Source organism: Globicephala melas, chromosome 14 (genome assembly GCF_963455315.2).
Source record: "Globicephala melas chromosome 14, mGloMel1.2, whole genome shotgun sequence".
NCBI classification, from domain to species: Eukaryota; Metazoa; Chordata; class Mammalia; order Artiodactyla; family Delphinidae; genus Globicephala; species Globicephala melas.
Window position 1 is genome coordinate 18,803,206 of NC_083327.1, and position 16,897 is coordinate 18,820,102.

General features: G+C 40.6%; 1 protein-coding gene across 1 annotated transcript in view; it reads right to left on the reverse strand.

The window, feature by feature from the left end:
* TBX18 (T-box transcription factor 18) overlaps window positions 1–16,319 on the reverse strand; it is a 28,230-nt gene extending 11,911 nt beyond the window's left edge. The window contains exons 1-5 of the mRNA XM_030859429.2: window positions 15,648–16,319; window positions 14,229–14,433; window positions 11,947–12,048; window positions 8,754–8,925; window positions 79–246 (exon numbers count right to left, since the gene is read on the reverse strand). Coding sequence (XP_030715289.1) covers window positions 79–246; window positions 8,754–8,925; window positions 11,947–12,048; window positions 14,229–14,433; window positions 15,648–15,954 — 954 coding nt within the window. The 5' untranslated portion in view covers window positions 15,955–16,319. The remainder of the gene's footprint in view (window positions 1–78; window positions 247–8,753; window positions 8,926–11,946; window positions 12,049–14,228; window positions 14,434–15,647) is intronic.
* Window positions 16,320–16,897: the final 578 nt, after the last annotated feature.

Consider the following 16,897-nt stretch of genomic DNA (forward strand, 5'->3'; position numbering starts at 1 on the left):
ACAGTGAAAAGAAGAGCTAGCTTTCAATCTGCACATGAAATTAAACGGCTAGAAAGATCCCAATTCTGAGAACAGTACCTGCTGGTTCTGATAGGCGGTGACAGTGGTGAAAACAGTTTCTGGAAAGGAGAATGCCTTCACTCCCTCCCCACATGGAACAGGCTTGATGGGAGAAAGATCATCCCCACAGTCTTTACGGATGACATGGACTCGCGGTTGGTATTTGTGCATAGAATGAAGAATAATCTATGTCAAGGAAAGAGAAGCCAAATTTGTCAGCAACTTCTGCCTTGACTAAATCTTTAACGTGCAAAATGAATCCCAGTTGGAAATAAAAATATCCAAGGCTCTGAAAGTGCCAATTTAATAAAGTATATCAAAATTGGACTGAGACTGCTAGGAAGCTGTTTGGAAAGTGTGCATAAAAATACAAACGAAAAAAGTAATCACTATTTTGGCGGAACCCTGTGTATAACCATACGAATGTAACATCAAATTTTCTGTTTCTGAAAACACAAGAATAAATTCATAAGCCTTTTATTTATAATGATCCTAATGGAACACAGAGTCCAAGACAATAAAACTAAGAGTGAGACTGAAATGATTATTTGAATTCTACCACACCCATCCCCTAAAAATAAGTATTTGCACACCAAGGTTTTCTTCAGAAACATTTTTTCCCTTGTTGGTGACCACAACATGTCTATTCAAGGGCAAAGGGATTTTAAGGATACCCCAGGGTGTGACTTATGCGTGGCTCACAAAGTCTCTGGTTTGCCTGGAGAGCCCAGCGTCCGTGCTCCCATCATAACAAGGCTTCCAAAACCCAGATGCCTGGCGATGCAAAAGCTCTCAGACTCAGCTAGGGGAATCTGATGATACGGTTCAACTGCCTTCTGCCCAAAGACTCCACTTCTGAGAATTTATCCTAAGGAAATATTCCAAATCCAGAAAAGCGTTTCATATACAAAGATGTGCAGTGCACCATTTACAACAGTGGAAAAACTATAAACCACTGACATGAGTAGACTGGTTAGGTAAATGAAAGTCCACACAGTGGGATACAACATTATTCAGCCATTACTAACGCTTTTAGGACATCTTTAACCACATAATGAAACGCTTCTTTTTAAATCTTAAATTAGAATAAAGGATCCAAGTTGTTTTTCAACTTATCATAACTACATAAAAGTAGACAGTAAAAAGGACCCATACAAAGATATGAAGAGTGGTCACAGCTCTGGATGATGGAATTGTGCGTGAATGTTTTCTTCTTCTTTATATGTTTTATACTGTCAAGGTTGAGCAGGTGGGGTAAAGAAATAGCCCTAACCCTCTATGCCTACTTTCTGGAGATCAGCACGGTGCTTTGTGACCACCTAGAGGGGTGTGATAGGGACCAGGTGGAGGGAGACGCAAGAGGGAGGGGATATGGGGATATATGTATACATTTAGCTGATTCACTTTGTTATACAGCAGAAAGTAACACAACATTGTAAAGCCATTATACTCCAATAGAGACGTTAATAAATAAATAAATAAATGCAATGTGTGATTCTGGATTGGAACCCAGACAGGAAAAAACAGTACTCAAAAGATATTATTGTGACAGCTGGAAATTTTTGAATATGGACTGTGTATTAAAAATAGTATATGTCGGGCTTCCCTGGTGGCACAGTGGTTGAGGGTCCGCCTGCCGATGCAGGGGACACGGGTTTGTGCCCCGGTCCGGGAGGATCCCACATGCTGCGGAGTGGCTCGGCCCGCCCGTGAGCCATGGCCGCTGAGCCTGCGCGTCCGGAGCCTGTGCTCCGCAACGGGAGAGGCCACAACAGTGAGAGGCCCGCGTACCGCAAAAAAAAAAAAAAAAAAAATTGTATATGTCAATGATTAAAAAAAAAAAGAAACAGCCCTATCCAATGGGATTTTCTATTTGCTGCCAGGAATCCAAATTAATATATTCACTAATGAGTTTAGTTAATGAATCTATATGTTTCCTGAGCTATACAATTTGAATTCCGGTTTTGAGGAGTTAGGAGTTTGGAGAAATGCTTAAACAAAGGTCTGGGAAAAACACAGTGGTTGGTTGACCTGCCTCATGTTTTTCAGGATGTGTGCAGTTTAAATAAGCCACATTCAGAATCACTGGTCAGCCCAAACACAAATAGCCCTCTACCTGTAGAGTGTGTTTGCTGCCCCCAAAGGATGTCTTTACACTCTGTTATTAACCAACAGTTTTGGGGTTTTTTTAACCCTAAAATTTTCTTTCTATCAGTGGAGGAAATGCCTGGATAGCAGATCTAATGATGGGACCCACCAGACCTTCCTGATGGAACAATAGCATGAGTCTGAGGAAAGGACAAGAGGGGACAATAGCCTTCATCATCACCCAGGGACACACAACGCAAATCAGCAACCTCTGGAAAAGTCTGTTTCCAGGTTTAGAAAAGGACAGAATTTCAACTAACTCATTCATGGCTCACAAAATCAGTTTAAAGTGTTGCAACTGGAAATTTTAAAAATAAGTAAAATTAGCAAATAAAGCAGAAAAATAGAGTGTGCTGCTTGTAGTAAGAATAGATACTGTTTTCCAAAACACTGTCTGCTTTCTGTGTGTGTGTGTGTGTGTGTGTGTGTGTGTGTACACTAAGTCTAACATGAAATGTATGTCTGGCTGTGAGTCAGGTAAAAAGTATGAAAAAGCAAGATTTAATTCCAATGATTAGCAAATTCCAGAGCAGACTAAAAATTGGAAAAAGCCACTTTACATTAAACAAACAAAAATACAGTGCATGGCCAAGAAGACGAGAGTGAACTGGCTTGTAGTGAAGGAAACAAAAATTCATTTGGGTTTCTGTTTACTAGTCAATGAAAAGTGGGTTCTTGTTTTATAAAGTCTTTGTTCTCTCAGGCAGATTTCTCTGTATAGCTATATACACTTTAATTTCATTTATTTGTTTATATCCTTACGAAATCTCCAAAATGACTTAAGGTGGGGTATACTGGGGTAGGGTACAGAAATAGATGAGGCATGCCTATGTTTGCACATTAAAGGGTAACTGCCAATAGCAACCTGAAAATTATTCAAGGAAAATAATATACTTTCAATATGATCTATAGGAATATAGTATATCCCTGGAAATTTTAAGAGAATGCTAAACGAGCCTTAGTTATTCTCATAAAATAGCATGATTTGCTTTTTTTTTTCCATTATTTGCTTTTTAATGAACTATCAAAGTTATAATGACAAGTGTTCAAGAATATTTTTTTAACATCTTTATTGGAGTATAATTGATTTACAGTGGTGTGTTAGTTTCTGCTTTATAACAAAATGAATCAGTTATACATATACATATGTTCCCATATCTCTTCCCTCTTGCATCTCCCTCCCTCCCACCCCCCCATCCCACCCCTCTAGGTGGTCACAAACCACCTAGCTGATCTCCCTGTGCTATGTGGCTGCTTCCCACTAGCTATCTACCTTACGTTTGGTGTATATATGTCCATGCCTCTCTCGCTTTGTCACAGCTTACCCTTCCCCCTCCCCATATCCTCAAGTCCATGCTCTAGTAGGTCTGTGTCTTTATTCCCATCTTACCCCTAGGTTCTTCATGACATTTTTTTTCTTAGATTCCATATATATGTGTTAGCATACGGTATTTGTTTTTCTTTCTGACTTACTTCACTCTGTATGACAGACTCCAGATCCATCCACCTCACTACAAATAACTCAGTTTTGTTTCTTTTAATGGCTGAGTAATATTCCATTGTATATATGTGCCACATCTTCTTTATCCATTCATCAAGAATATTTTGCTTATTTAATAGAACAAGTAGAACAAGGAGAACCACTGGCCTTATAAACAAGGAGACCACAATGATAGTGCCCATTTCTGAAACTCAGATAATTATAACTGATCTCCATGTTCCGTGCTCTCTGTTCTGTTCAGATGGAGGCTGTTTTTTCTTTGGGGCATTACCTAGTAGCATAGATAGTCACATGGACCTCTGTCCATAAACACGGGGTGCTTTCCCATGTGAAGGTTAATACAGTTTTTTCCCACATTAAAGACACTAGGTTTGAGTCAAAAGAAGCACGATGTTACGTGTTTCTGATCTGATGGGCCTTAAGTGCCTGTAGTTTGACAGATACACCACCTGTCCCTCACAAAACAGCTCAACAGGGAAACACTACCTGCTGACTCTGGAACTTTTCTACATGACCTAAATGCCAGTGTTGGAACAAGTCAAGCAAAGGACCAAGAAGGAGCAGATAACAAAAACCTGGCTCCCTGCATTTTTGGTGATACCAGATGCAGACTTGCTTTCAATGGTAGGGGTCAGGGTAGGTACACAGGGTTGCAAGCTCCGTATCAAAGTGGCCTGGGTTTTGTTTCAGGTGTGATGCTGTGCCCTTACAAATATGGACTTTCAAATTCATCAGCTCATTTGAGTCACTCAAAATTCTCTGGTTCCGATATAACCCATGAGAGAACCAAGGCCCAGAGAGTCAAAGTTTTTTTGCTTATGAACCTTAGCCCTCTAAGCCATGGCAAGTTCCTTCCATCAGGGAGATCTAGCAATCTCCCCTGTGACCTCTTGCTTCCCCATCTGATTCTCGAGCAGAAATGGGAAGAGGGTGAGGACAAACTCAGAGCTAGGGTGACTGTATCAGTGAATCCTCAGCAGCTGGAAGAACAGACCCTCCGACAAGTTTCCTGGCTGTAGATGCCTGACTGTGCTTCCTTCCAAAGTACACCAGCACTGTGGGTACAAGTCCTGCCCTGGTTAAAGGTGCACCATTACCTTAGATATAGAATTACCTTAGATATAGAATTATCTAATTCTGCAGGGAAATGTTCACCTGAATGTTTCCCTCCAGACAGCAAATTCCAAGTGGAACATGCACATAATGAGAAGGAAATACCCCACCCAAGCATGCTGACCATCTGCTCCCAGGTAATCCAAGAATCAGTCTTGGTTTGTATACAATCCAAGACAAAGCTGACTACAGTCTCCCCAAAGGACAAGTAGGGATTATAAAGTCTTCACAACATTCAAGATTAGCTGTGGAGATTGAAGCAGGTCAGAAAGAGAAAAACAAATACCGTATGTTAACACATATATATATGGAATCTAAAAAAAAAAAAAGGTCTGAAGAACCTAGGGGCAGGACAGGAATAAAGACACAGACGTAAAGAATGGACTTGAGGACACAGGGAGGGGGAAGCGTAAACTGGGACGAAGTGAGAGAGTGTCATGGGTATATATACACTACCAAGCGTAAGACAGATAGCTAGTGGGAAGCAGCCACATAGCACAGGGAGATCAGTTCGGTGCTTTGTGACCACCTAGAGGGGTGGGATAAGGAGGGTGGGAGGGAGATGCAAGAGGGAGGAGATATGGGGATATATGTATATGTATAGCTGATTCACTTTGTCATAAAGCACAAACTAACACATTGTAAAGCAATTATACTCCAATAAAGATGTTAAAAAAAGACATACATGTGTAGTCCTAAAAATTATAAGATTAATTTTTCTTTAATAAAAAGTTGACACGCTAAACAGGAAAAAAAAACAGATTAGCTGTGGAGTGGTGGGACGTTTCTACATCTCTAGATTCTCACCAGTATTCCTCTCTAAACAATTCTTGGTGTTTGGAAAGATGAAAAATCACTTTGGGGAAAATCACAATGGCACATAATCTCATGTGCAGCCCTAGGTCCACTCACAGCCCTGTGACAATTTGTTTCCTCCAATCTCTCTGTGTTTAATAAAAGTCCCAGGTCTACATGGAGTTCTCAAGTCACCATGTTGAACACTTGTACATCTTTAGCCGAATAAAACTGGGAACTGAGAGGACAAAAAGTAGGAAACCAATTTAGAAAACAAATTACCTCGCATTTGAATCTACAGCTTGATTGGTTAGAGATTAGTGTCACTTCCTTTAGAATTGGGGGGTGGGGAGGCTCAACTGTATGAGGGCAGAGAGGTGAGAGTCCCTGAGAGGTCTCTGCATCAGGAAAGGGACTGCTGAGTTAGTCCCATCACAATGGTACTGCTGACTTCTCAGACGCTAAATCACATCAGCAATAGAATAAGAAATGACTTCCTAATCTCTAATCTAACCTTATTTAGGGTCACCAAACTGAGCAAAGAAACACAGCAGACACCTTCTTCACAGGGCCTTCCCAATGTCTCCTGGCTGGAACAATATGGTAACTGCACTGCTGTGCGCTGACATCACGATCACCTGTGTGCCTGTCCTCTCTCCCCATCTAGGCTAGAAGATCACTGAAGGCAGAGACTATGGCTTCTTATCTCTTACTACATTTTACAAAGTCTTCAAAACTTTGTTTTTAAATAAAGAACAGAAAAGAGCATTTTCCCTCCTACCTTCTCCTCTAGTATCAAGCGATATGTACATTTTTACTATTTGCAAAGGCAATTTCCTCGCTTCCAAAATGCACAGGTACATATTATTCTCTCCCTATTCCCTGCACACACTAATTACTTTCCTTTATTAAAGTATTACATCCTGTCACAACCTTAAAAGAATTTTACTGGAAAATGACACACTTCTATAGATTGTATCTGTTTTCTGCTATGTTTTTATTTTTTAAGAGTGAAATGTTATAATTATTTAGGTATAAACAATTGTGGCTCAAGTTGCAATCTATTCTTTTGTATTTAAAACAAATGCTGTGTGATAACTAACGCTATGTGTCAACTTGGCTAGACCACGGTACCTAGATGTTTGGCCAAACACCAGTCTTGATGTCGTTGTGAAGGTACTTTTCAGTTGAGATTAACATTTAAATCAGTAGAGTAAATCAGATACCCTCCATAATGTGGGTGGGCCTTACCCAATCAGTTGAAAGACTTAAGAGAAAAAAGGTGGAGGTCCCCTGAGGAAGAGGAGATTCTGCTTCCAAACTGCCTCGAGGCTCAAGCTGCAACATAAGCTCTTCCCTGGGTCTTCAGCCTGCCCACCCACCCTGCAAATTTCACACCTACCAGCCACCACAATTGTGTGAGCCAGTTCCCTAAAACAAATTCCTCCTCTATCTCTATCTCTATTTCTATCTATATCTATCTATATACCTATAACTATATCTATACATTCTGTGGGTTCTGTTTCTCTAGAGAATGCTGTTTTAAATAAAGTCTAGTGAAATTATGAAGTTAAAATCAGATGGATAAATTACTAGATCTATATCTAATTTTGTAGATATGGTAGATATTAGATATGAAGCCAGTAATTTGATCTGAAAGAATTTGAATTATAGAATGACTATATTTATTTAAATTATTTAAAGGAGTTTGTCCCTTATATATGACAGTGTATAGCTTTTAGACCCACTTATCTCTTTAAAAGATATATTCTCAAACTATAGAACTCAGAAAAGCAGGGTATGTTTAAGCTTTGAAAACAGGTAACACTTAGTGCCATTTATTTTAAAAATTTTTACTGTAAAAAATATTAAAGACTCCTCAGTGGATGCACTGGCAAAATTTCACAGTTGGCTCCCCCAATGAGACAGAAGAAACTAGTGTTCTTTCATTGAAATCAAATGAAAAATAACTGTTACAACCTGACTGTGTATATACAGAAAAAATAGAAGAGAAGCAAAGTAATGCACTAAAGTACAGGGCATGAAGTGGGATTCAGAAATAAACTGTACACTGTTACTTTTCTGATTCTGGTTTAGAATATGAAAGGCAACAAATAAACAAAAGTACTGGCAGTTTGAGAGAGATGAGTCTTAAAAATTCAGATGCTGCATCTGTACCACAATGAAATTTGTACTTGAATGTCTTCATTAAGGTCAATTTGCTTAAGATATTATCTAGCAACTTACAAATCACATCCTGTCATCGCTGTATTACTAGCTTATGACAGTTTGCATTTTTGTTTGAAAAGATTGGCCCATAAATATGCTATCTTCATGTCACCCCTTTGAGAAATGAACTAGTTGGTATTCCTTTTACGTACCATATATGCTCTTAAAAAGGCATTTCAATCCTGCTTCAGTCAAAACCCTCTCAAATAACAGAAACCTAATAGAAATGCTAGCATTGAGTGGAAATCAGCATGTATCCAGAGTTACTTATTTATTAAAATAATAAGGGTAGTCTTGCCTAGGAACAATACTGTGTACAAATTAATAAAGTGTTAAAAATGACTATATTATTGAAATGGCTGGCTTTAGCATATATATCATTTTTCAGCAGTTTTAAGATGAAAAGGAATTATTACAACGTATTTGACACCTTAGATGTCGTTACAAAACAATTGGGAGCTTGCAGGTGGAACACGCAAACAGCATAAGCCTGGGCTGTTATTGAGAAGCATGAGCTTCACTGGAGAAAGAACTGGATGCAGGCAGGACACAATAAATCATTATCACTGTTCACCCAAGTGCCAAGAATTCATATTCAGAGTATAATAATTGGCACCTCACGGGATTTCAAACAAATGTTTTGGCTAAAAATGGCTGCCTGAGGTTCTTTCATTCCAATACAAATGCAATATCTAGTTTTCCCTATTAAATGCTTCATAGAATACTCCGGCCACAGGCATAATCTCTGATGCAACTATAACCTAGATTTTGCGCAGACTGTGCACAGGCTAGTCAACCAGGAGAGGAATTTCATGATCTTATAAAAGTTCATTTCCTTCAGGCAGGAACAGTACAGATACAGCCCACGCCATCCAATGGAGGCAAACTAGGGAGGCCATGTACTTACATGGCCTTGGTCATCCAGTTCGTTGTTGGTGAGCTTCAGCTTGTCGAAACTGATCACTTGTCTCATCCAAGTCTCCCCTGAGGCAGGCGAGTCTGGATGAATGTACACCCGGGGTGGCACAGGGGAATCAGCGTTGCCCGCCACCATCCATTTAGAGCTGTGGTAAACATACCTAGAATGCAATGACAAGGCTCAGCTTGTGAACTGTTGCTTTCTTGGAATTTCCAACTCAGTAGACTCAGACAAAATCTGCACCCTTTAAAAAGTCTAAAATTTGACGATTTGCTCTTTACATTCAATGCATATAAAATAAGAATTCAAGCACTTTTTAAAAACTCTCTGAAGCAGTGATAACCTACTGACCACTCAAAGTGGTATGTTAAGGATTTAGTGAAAAATATGCACACTATTCCCACCATAAATGCAAGTGTTTTAATTTGGATGAATCACACTTAAACACATTAGACATTCTGTCTGTATTCTGATGTTTTCCATTTTTCATCTGGATGTTCAATTGACATGAAGAAACTAAGTTCTCAATCTCTCCTTTAACGAAATCTCAAAAATACTTGAGAGTTATACCTTAAAGTGTCCCACTTTCTTTATCACTTCCCATCTTACACTTATGTTCAAACTGATGAGATAGATGGTAGAAAGGCAAGGGGAAATTGTCAGAACTTTCAGTAAATTTATTTTCATAGGGAAAAAAGTTCTATCTATTATCATTTATAGTTATTTTTTCTAACTCTATTACTCTATAAACTGAGGATATTCTGTTTAATTTTAAAAGTTTGTAAAATCATAAAACATAGGCCTTTAGCTCCTATATTTCTCTTTGTTTTGACTATTGTAAGAAAATTCTTTAAATTTTTTATACCACTAATTAAAATACACGTCAAACTTTAAAAACTATGATATATCTAATTAACATTACCTTTCTAACTAAGAGACAAAACATCTTATTCTATTTGTGTATGTCAACTATATTGACTCTATAAAAATAATCATTTAAATAACAATGTTTCAAGTAGTATATAAGACAGTAATGTTTAATCTTATATTCAGACCATAATTTATTAATGTTAATTTAAAATACACTAATTCAAAAACTAGAAACTAGTATATGGATGATTGACTTAGAAAAGGGTAGAAAATGAAATTATATACTTCGATGTTTTTCTTCCATTTGTTTTAAAATATGGCATACAATTTAAAGCAACAATTTACAAATAGTCTCAGAGAATTCTACCAGTATATATGCAAATTTCTTTTTAAAATAGCATGAAACAGTTTCATAATATCTCTGGTGAGGCTCACTCTTTCAATATGGTCACACATTTCATTCTCTTTTGGGTTCAATATGCCTTCTATTCTTTAATTCCTTTTCTTGGGAAAAAATACATTATCACAAAATAAAGAATAATAATAAAAACAATTCCTCTTAATTGATATAGTGCAATTTCAATAAATAAGCTCCTAAGTGCATGGCCTTTTGTGAATATTAATTTTACATTCTAATAAATCACAATCACTTTTCATTTCACCAAATACCATTCTTTGATAGCAGAGAATAAGCCAAAAATATTTGTTTCTACCATTGTTGAAAAAGTTGGAAAATAAAATGCAAATCTTAGAAATGCAAGAAAAGCAGCACAATGAATATAGAGCTATTGCCAAAATAAATAGAGTGATATGCTCTGTCAAAACCTTGAAAAAGTATGCATATTGAATAGTTCAAAAATCCACACCCACTAAGAGAATAAATGCTACATGTTACATATTCTTTGTGAAACATTCTCAACACAAATGCTAAAAACAATTTTTTTCTTGAGAAGCAATATAAGTGAAAGCAAATTTATGTTTTATAATTTGACCTTTTATAATATGGCATCTTAATACTTGAAATTTTTCTTGCTTTATGTGTGAATAATAAGGATCAGTTAAGTAAAATAAAGCATCCAAAATATATGGAAGAGATCTGGAGAAAGAAATAGAAGACAAACTTAGAAGAAAAAAGAATAATTTCTAAGCTCATTAGAATTACATTGTCTTCCTAAGGGCAAAACCCAAATTAGAATATGGATTTTAAACCAAGTAAACTTAAAGAATAAACTTCAATGCCTTCTAGCTTCTATCATGTAGTAGATAATTTTAGCAAAGCTCCCTAATGAATTATTTAATTAAAATAAGGGATACAACTTTAAAGAGTAATAAAAACCAAATCTGATTTCATTTAAAAACTTACTAAATGCTCTAGCTGTTTATTTAAAAGACAGAAACAAAGAAATTTAAAGCAGCATCTTCCGATTTTCCACTCAGAATTTCCTTTTCTAAATGTTAGCATTTTTTTTAAACATCTTTATTGGAGTATAATTGCTTTACAATGGTGTGTTAGTTTCTGCTTTATAACAAAGTGAATCAGTTCAGCTCCTCAGTAAAATAAAAAGAATTGCCATTGACGACTGTTGATTTGCTTACTTGCAGAAGGAAAAGCAAAGGTTGGTTTGATACCGAAGAAAGTATCTTTTCCAACTTTACTTGATATCTAGATAAATATATTCTCTCAAAATCCAAACACTACAAAACTTTTTTAAAATTACTGTGTTAACTACCAGCCAAAAAAACAACAGTGAGGTAACAAATTCATTGCCAGCTTAAAGATGTCTTAATATAGTAATGAATTGAGAATTTTTTTTCTAAATTGTAAAATATCTTCAATAATTTTCTCAAATTAAAGGGAAAAAAGCCTGTGAAGAAGCCTATGATTTTGTATGTAACACAATAAAGGGAAATTATTTAAATGTCCAAAAAATCACGAAGAAAATGAAACAATTTGTTAACTATTATGTATATCTACAAACTTGACTCAACATTTTGTCTCAAAATCCTAATCAAAATGTAAATTAACATTAAAGTCACATTTAGTTTAGCAACACTAAACTGACCCCTTATTAAAATTCCTCAACACTTAAAGACATTTCTGTATCTACTAAAAGCAAAACAAAATTTTTTTTTCACATTTATTGTAAGAGAAGGCACCATCTAGACTACTGGAAGTGACAGGGTTTGGATTATGGATCTGATAATTCTACAGGCTTCTGGAAACAAATATCATAATCAGCACAGATTAAATAGGCGTATCCTGTAAAATCCCAGCGTTTTCTTATCCTCTGTATCCATCTGATCACTGTACCTGTATCTTTTGTTGTCCACTGGCACAATATCCATGGCAATGTAATATTGCTGGTGAGGATCTAATCCTGATATCTTCACTCTCATTGCTGGAAACATGCGCCTATGTACAAGGGAGGGGAGGAAAGATGGTTTGGGTTCTGTTTTTGTTTACGATTACACTTGGAGAATGAATAAGCAAAGAAAACTCTCGAATCTGTATTTTTCACATGGAAAAACTTATAACATTCACTTTGGTAATGTAATTCAAAGAATCTGAACACAGGACGTATCAAAACTGAATCATTTAAATGTCATTTGTCCCTGTACTTGCATTCCGTGTTTACTGAAATGTCAGTATAGCTAAAAGCCAAAAAAAAAAAAAAAAATTGTACACTGAAGAAATAATGGCACAGAAAGCACTTTATTTTTTAAACAAAATTTGGTAAGCAGATTAACTTTAATAATACAAATAATAAAGTGTCCCAAATGGTAGAAATAGAAATTTTGAATTTTTAAAAGTGATAAAATATATTATAATGTGAAACTTTAAAAGGGTTATAAAAAAAAAAAAGCACAAGGAGCCAATGTGCCACGCCATAACCAAACAATATGTTCTTTATTGAGACAGGACTTCCTGTCTGCAGCATGGTAAAGGTGAAGTGCAAAAGTTGCTCTAAATTTGAAAGGTATAGTAAAACTTCTTTATTGAAAGCAGAAACTAAACACAATGTATATTTGCCAAATCATTCCTTCCCCCACCATACCCTGAAAACACTTTCTTATTTAACCACACTTACTCAAAATTTGCTAATTAAAATAAATGAAAATCCACATTTCTCTTGGCTTCCCAGAGATGCATATAAAAGGAGATGCTAAAATAAACGCACCTATCTTTTAAAAAGGGCACAGCAGCAAGGAATACAGCAGCAAATTATTGTATATAAAAAAACAAATAAAGCAGTTCTCTTAAAAAAAACAACTTTCATCGAATGATTTATGTCTAGGATCCTTCCGGTTAATCTAATTTTTGCTAATTTAACCTTCTAACACAAATTTTAGTACTGTTATTTACCAGAAATGTTTCCTATAACAATAAAGCCATTAAAGACCACTTCCAGAGAAAAGAAAGTCCATTATTCCTAACTAGGCATGAGAACAGTTTAATACGCTGGCTGTTTTAGTGTTATTTCAGTGCACCTGTAAGATAAAGAGTAAAGGTCTTTAACTACATCCTTTATAAGACAACTGTTGCTTTGTGTTGTTGAAGACTGAATTTGGATCATTAATAAAAAGCTCTGTGAAAATGTAGAAGGTAGCATATGGATTCAATAAAATATGTTTTTGTAATTTCTAATAAGTTTGGATACTTTTATGCTATCCAGGTTTTTGCCATGGGTACTCCCTGAAAGAGTTGTGTGTGCTTTTTAAAGTTTCTTTTAAGGAAGATAGTATTCACCGATTTCACTGCACTAAATGAACTGAAAACTCTAAAACGCAAATATTTCTGTCCCTCCCTCACATTAACATGATTTGTGCAACAAATCAATTTATTTTACTAACTGACGGATGTGCACATTTCACACTTTCAAAAAATAGATATATCTTACACATTTTTTTGGTGTTCCTCAGCAAATTTAGGCTAATTTGTTGGATTTCATTTAGAAAAAAAAAGTAATCACGTAACTGTGAATCTATAAAAAGAATGGTTTTTAAAAATCGGGGCAATTGTTTTTGCAGGGATTAAGCATGTATTACTGGTGATTCCACTAATTTTCATCCTAATCTAATATCAAAATAGCATAACACATCACGTTCTCATACTGCCTGCAAATCTTTTGATAAAGATCCAACTAGAAGTTTCGAATCTAAAAAAGCAAACAATAGTTTGCTAAAGAGTAAACTGCGTTTTTTAAAAACTGGGGGAGGGGTGGATAATCTGTTCCTTAATTTCAGAAACATAACTAAAGCCTAAATAAATGCCTGAACAGATATGCAGTATGATCACGAATCTATAACTACCCTGCATGCGGATTATCAACAGTAACCGTTACCGCCTCCGCGGCGACAGCGATTTTCTCCTTAGCATCCAACGAGAGGACAGCCGGGCTGTGTCCCTCGCCGGCCGACTGCACTCCAGGTTAGGTAGGCAAAGCCAGTCTCAAAAATGAACCACTACCCGGGGCCTTGTCTGCAGAAACTGCTAACGAGAGACCCCACCGCTCTGGCAGGTCCTTCTTCCCAACCCACCAAGAGGTGCGGTGAGGCCAGAGCCGGGGCCGTTCGCGCCAGCGTGCCCCTTACCTGCCGGCCTTGGTGATGATCATCTCCGTGCCGATCTCGTGAAAGCGCTTCCAGAGCTCAGCTCCCTGCAGATCCACCCGCGGGGCCTGCGGCGAGGGCAGCGGGGTCACGGGCCGGGCCAGGGCGGGCACCGGGGACCCCTTCGGGGAGTCTCCTGGGGATGCCAGTGGGGAAGCGCCCTGCAGGAAGCCGTCCTCACAGCCGCCTGGGCAGCAAAGGGCAGAGAGGGGTAACCGGTGAGGGCTCGAAATGGGAAACCTGGTGGGGAGATGAACCCCCGAGGGCGGCTGGGGAGAGGAAAAGGACCGCGAGGAAAGAGGAAGCTTTCTTGCCATCCGTCCCTTACAACAAACAGGCCCATGGGTGGGTAAATACGCGCTCCGCCAGCCAAAGGGACGGACACTCGACTTTCAAGTAGAGCCCTCTCGGTCCCCAAGTCTCAAGTCCCGCAGAGGCGTGCGGCCAGCGTCCACCCCACCCTCCCTGCTTCCGCCCGGTCAAGGCCCCAAAATAAGTTTTGTGCCGCAGCCGGAGTCTGGGATGCATGCCCAACGGAGCCTGAGATGGGTTCCCGAGTCCAGATCCGCAGTGCAGGCCCCGACACACCCCACGCCATGGAGAGCACGGAGCAAAAGCGCCTGGCGCCCCGGCTCCTGGTCCCAAGCCCTTGGGCCTCCCTTCGTAATAGGCGTCCGAGGCGCCTTGCTTCGGGCCCGGCCGGAGGCATCCTCTAGAAAGCTCTTCAAACACCGCTCTCGCCAAACTCCCCGGCCGCCCGGAGCTTCTTAGCAAAGCAGCAGCGGGAAGAGAAGAGCACGAAAAACAAGCCCACGATCGCCGTCGGCCTTGGCAGCGGGAATCAAGAGAGGAAGGCAAGGGAACCGCTCAGCTACCCCTCGGGAAACCACGTTTGCAAATATGCCGCCCTCTTCCTGGTTTGCCCAAATCCTTTAGGCATTCGTTTCGGTTTCGGGGGTGTGGGTATGCCGTCGCTCCCCCCACTCCCATGCTTTTAAAAGTTAGGAAAGAAAAAAGAGCACCCAGGGGCTGGAAGCCCAAGGGAGGCAGATGCGGAAAGCACAGATGTGCACCGCCGAGCGCCGCAAACTGCAGCTGCTGAGGGCGCGGTGTGAGTGGGCGGTGGCGGCAGCAGCAGCCTGAGAAACCAGGCTGAAAGCGGCATTTTACTGTCTGGAGGGTGACCCGAGTTGCACGGCGAGAGCGTCCAGGGCAGCGCGAGCTCTGCGCCCTGACACCCAGGCTAGCGCTCTGATGACTGAGTTGCCCCGGGCGCACAGGGACACCGCGCGCGCGCACGCCCACAGCTCGCAGTAGTTCAGGTTCTCCGCGGCGGTACTGGCCCGTGGGACCGGGAGAGGACGTCTAAGGAAGAAGTTAGGCGGGAAGGGGCTGACTCACCCGCGGCTCCGCGGGAACCGCAGCTCCGCTCCAGGTCTGCACAGCTCCGGATGGGCCCGGATGCCGCCCCAGCCGGCGGGGAGAGCGCAGTGCCTTCGTCTCCCTCAGAGGAGCCCTTTTCTCCGGCGGCGCCGCCGCGGCTGCAGCCTCCGTCATCTAAGGCCCCGGCCGCCTCCTCTGCGCCCAGCTTTCGCCTCTTCTTCTGAAGCTGTTGCTGCTTCTCGGCGCCGATCAGTGCCTCCACGGAGAAGGCGTGCGCCTTAAGGCTTAGCATGCTGCACGGCGAGCCCCTCCGTTTCTCGGCCATCCCCGCCGCCCGGCGCCCGCCCCTCGCTCATATACACAAGAGCAGGCACACGCACACACTCGCTCTCCTTCCCCTACCAAAATCTGAACGACTCTCGGGGCCTCCCGCAGGCCCAGATCTGCCCTCTTCCCCGCCCGGGCAAAAACAAATTTGGCGTTTCCTCTCTCGTGCTTGTGTTGGGATCCCAGGAACCAGCGACGCGCCCGCCAAGTTTCCTTCCCTCGGTCTCTCGCGCGCTCTCTCAGTGATGGACTCTTTCGCTCCCACCCTCTCCACCTCTTCCTGCAGCTCCAAGATCTGCCTCGACTGATGCGCCAGAGAGGACTAACATGGGTAAAAAACACTCTGCGGACACAAATTAGGGATTGTAATTGAAATTTGTTGCCTTGATCTGTCAGCACTTCCAGGCAGGAGAGCGGTGGGAAGAACTTGCTCATTAGTGTCAATAAAGGGGCGGGGGCGGAGTCCGGGGCCCTGTCAATCACCGAGACGGCCAGCCAATCAGGAGGCGCCGACTCCGCTCCGCCCGCGCCCACTTCCTTACAAGGTCGCAAAAAACCTAGAGTGGAAAGCGCCGCCGTCTGGCTTGGAAGTGCCAGCCCGGGCCCTGAACCGGGTCAGTCTCCCTGCCTCCCACAGCCAGTCCAGTCCGGGAGTCTCCAGCTTTCCCCACCGGGACCTGGAAAGGCTGAGGCTCCTGGCTTTAAACCGAAATGATCACCACATCAGAATATCAAGAATTTTTCAAGAAACCTTAAGTTCCAGTCCCATTCCCTTATCACTTAATATTGCTACAACTCAGAACATTTTGAGGAGTGGGGAGAATTCACGTCCACCAGGCCCGTCTTTTCTCTTGGACACATTCTGCATTTAGTAACACCCACTCTGCGCCGGGCGTGGCACTAGACTTATTTGTTTTACTCCGTGGATTTTTCTTGGGGAG